General features: G+C 35.8%; 1 protein-coding gene across 1 annotated transcript; it reads right to left on the bottom strand.

Moving 5' to 3' along the window:
• Window positions 1–44: 44 nt before the first annotated feature.
• On the bottom strand, window positions 45–1,049 carry LOC124892879 (putative receptor-like protein kinase At3g47110; the record flags this gene model as incomplete). The annotated part of the gene is made up of 2 exons (XM_047404063.1): window positions 1,013–1,049; window positions 45–925 (listed from the first exon to the last, which is right to left on the bottom strand). Coding segments are annotated over exons 1-2 (918 nt in total), but the record flags the coding sequence as incomplete, so codon positions are not given.
• Between the last annotated feature and the right edge of the window lie 28 nt (window positions 1,050–1,077).

Raw genomic sequence — 1,077 nt, 5'->3', positions numbered from 1 at the left:
GTCGCAGCCTTTAGATTTCCAATCTCTGGAGGTAAAGAACCTACCATGTTGTTTGAAGATAAGTCAAGAACCACTAGAGCTTTAAGGTTCCCTAAGCTTGGTGGTATATTGGAACTCAATATATTGGAACCCAGATGTATCTCTCCAAGGGAAGTAATGTTTCCTAAACAATTAGGAAGAGAACCTGAAAATTGATTTTGAGTCATGTCTATGACATCCAAGTGCTGCAATTTACATATATCATCTCCGATAGATCCTGTAAGTTTGTTATTACTCAAGTACAAGCCCTGCAGGTTTCTCAAGTTGCCAATTGATGTGGGAATCCATTCAACCAAGTTGTTTTCAGAAAGGTCAAAGTCTATTAAGTTGCTTAAGTTTGCAACTTCATTTGAAATTCGCCCTTTTATTTTGCAACGCCCGATGTAAAACTTTATAAGAGACGTGGAAAGATTCCCTACAGAGATTGGAAGCATGCCGTTTAGAGGGTTGAAAGATACATCAAGAAATGTTAAATTTCTGCAATTGGTTAAGGAAGTCAGGAAGCTTAATGATGAGTCACTGTTTAAATTGTTTTCCTCAAAGTTTAGGAACTGTAGATGGGTCAAATATCCAAGTGAGTTGGGAATCAATCCCGTAAGTTTGTTTTCTGAAAGTTCTAGATGAGTAAGTTTTGAACAATTGGAGATTGAATGAGGAATAGTCCCATCAATATTGGCTAAGTTGTTCAGAAAAAGCTTTTCAATGTTGGGTAAGATAGAACACATGTTTGTTGGGAAGGTTCCTGATAGATTATTGCTTGTAAGAGAAATTACTTTCAGGCCTGATATGTTGAAGATCTCCATTGGAAGTGAACCACTAAAACTATTTATCTCAAGAAGAAGTTCCTCCAATTTAATGAGATTTCTTATCTCTTTGGGTATTTCACCTGGAAACACATAAAATAGAATGAATGAATACTAGTGAGTTAAACAAGTTAGTTCAGTAAGTTGGATTTTTTTCTTCTGTCACGTACCAGTAAACCTATTTTCGCTAAGATATAAAAATTGCATCTTTGTTAAGTTTCCAATGTCCAGTGGT

This window comes from Capsicum annuum, unplaced genomic scaffold (assembly GCF_002878395.1).
Source record: "Capsicum annuum cultivar UCD-10X-F1 unplaced genomic scaffold, UCD10Xv1.1 ctg51530, whole genome shotgun sequence".
Taxonomy (NCBI): domain Eukaryota; kingdom Viridiplantae; phylum Streptophyta; class Magnoliopsida; order Solanales; family Solanaceae; genus Capsicum; species Capsicum annuum.
The sequence above is the reverse complement of the archived record's forward strand: the minus strand, read 5'-3'. Positions and strand labels throughout refer to the sequence as shown.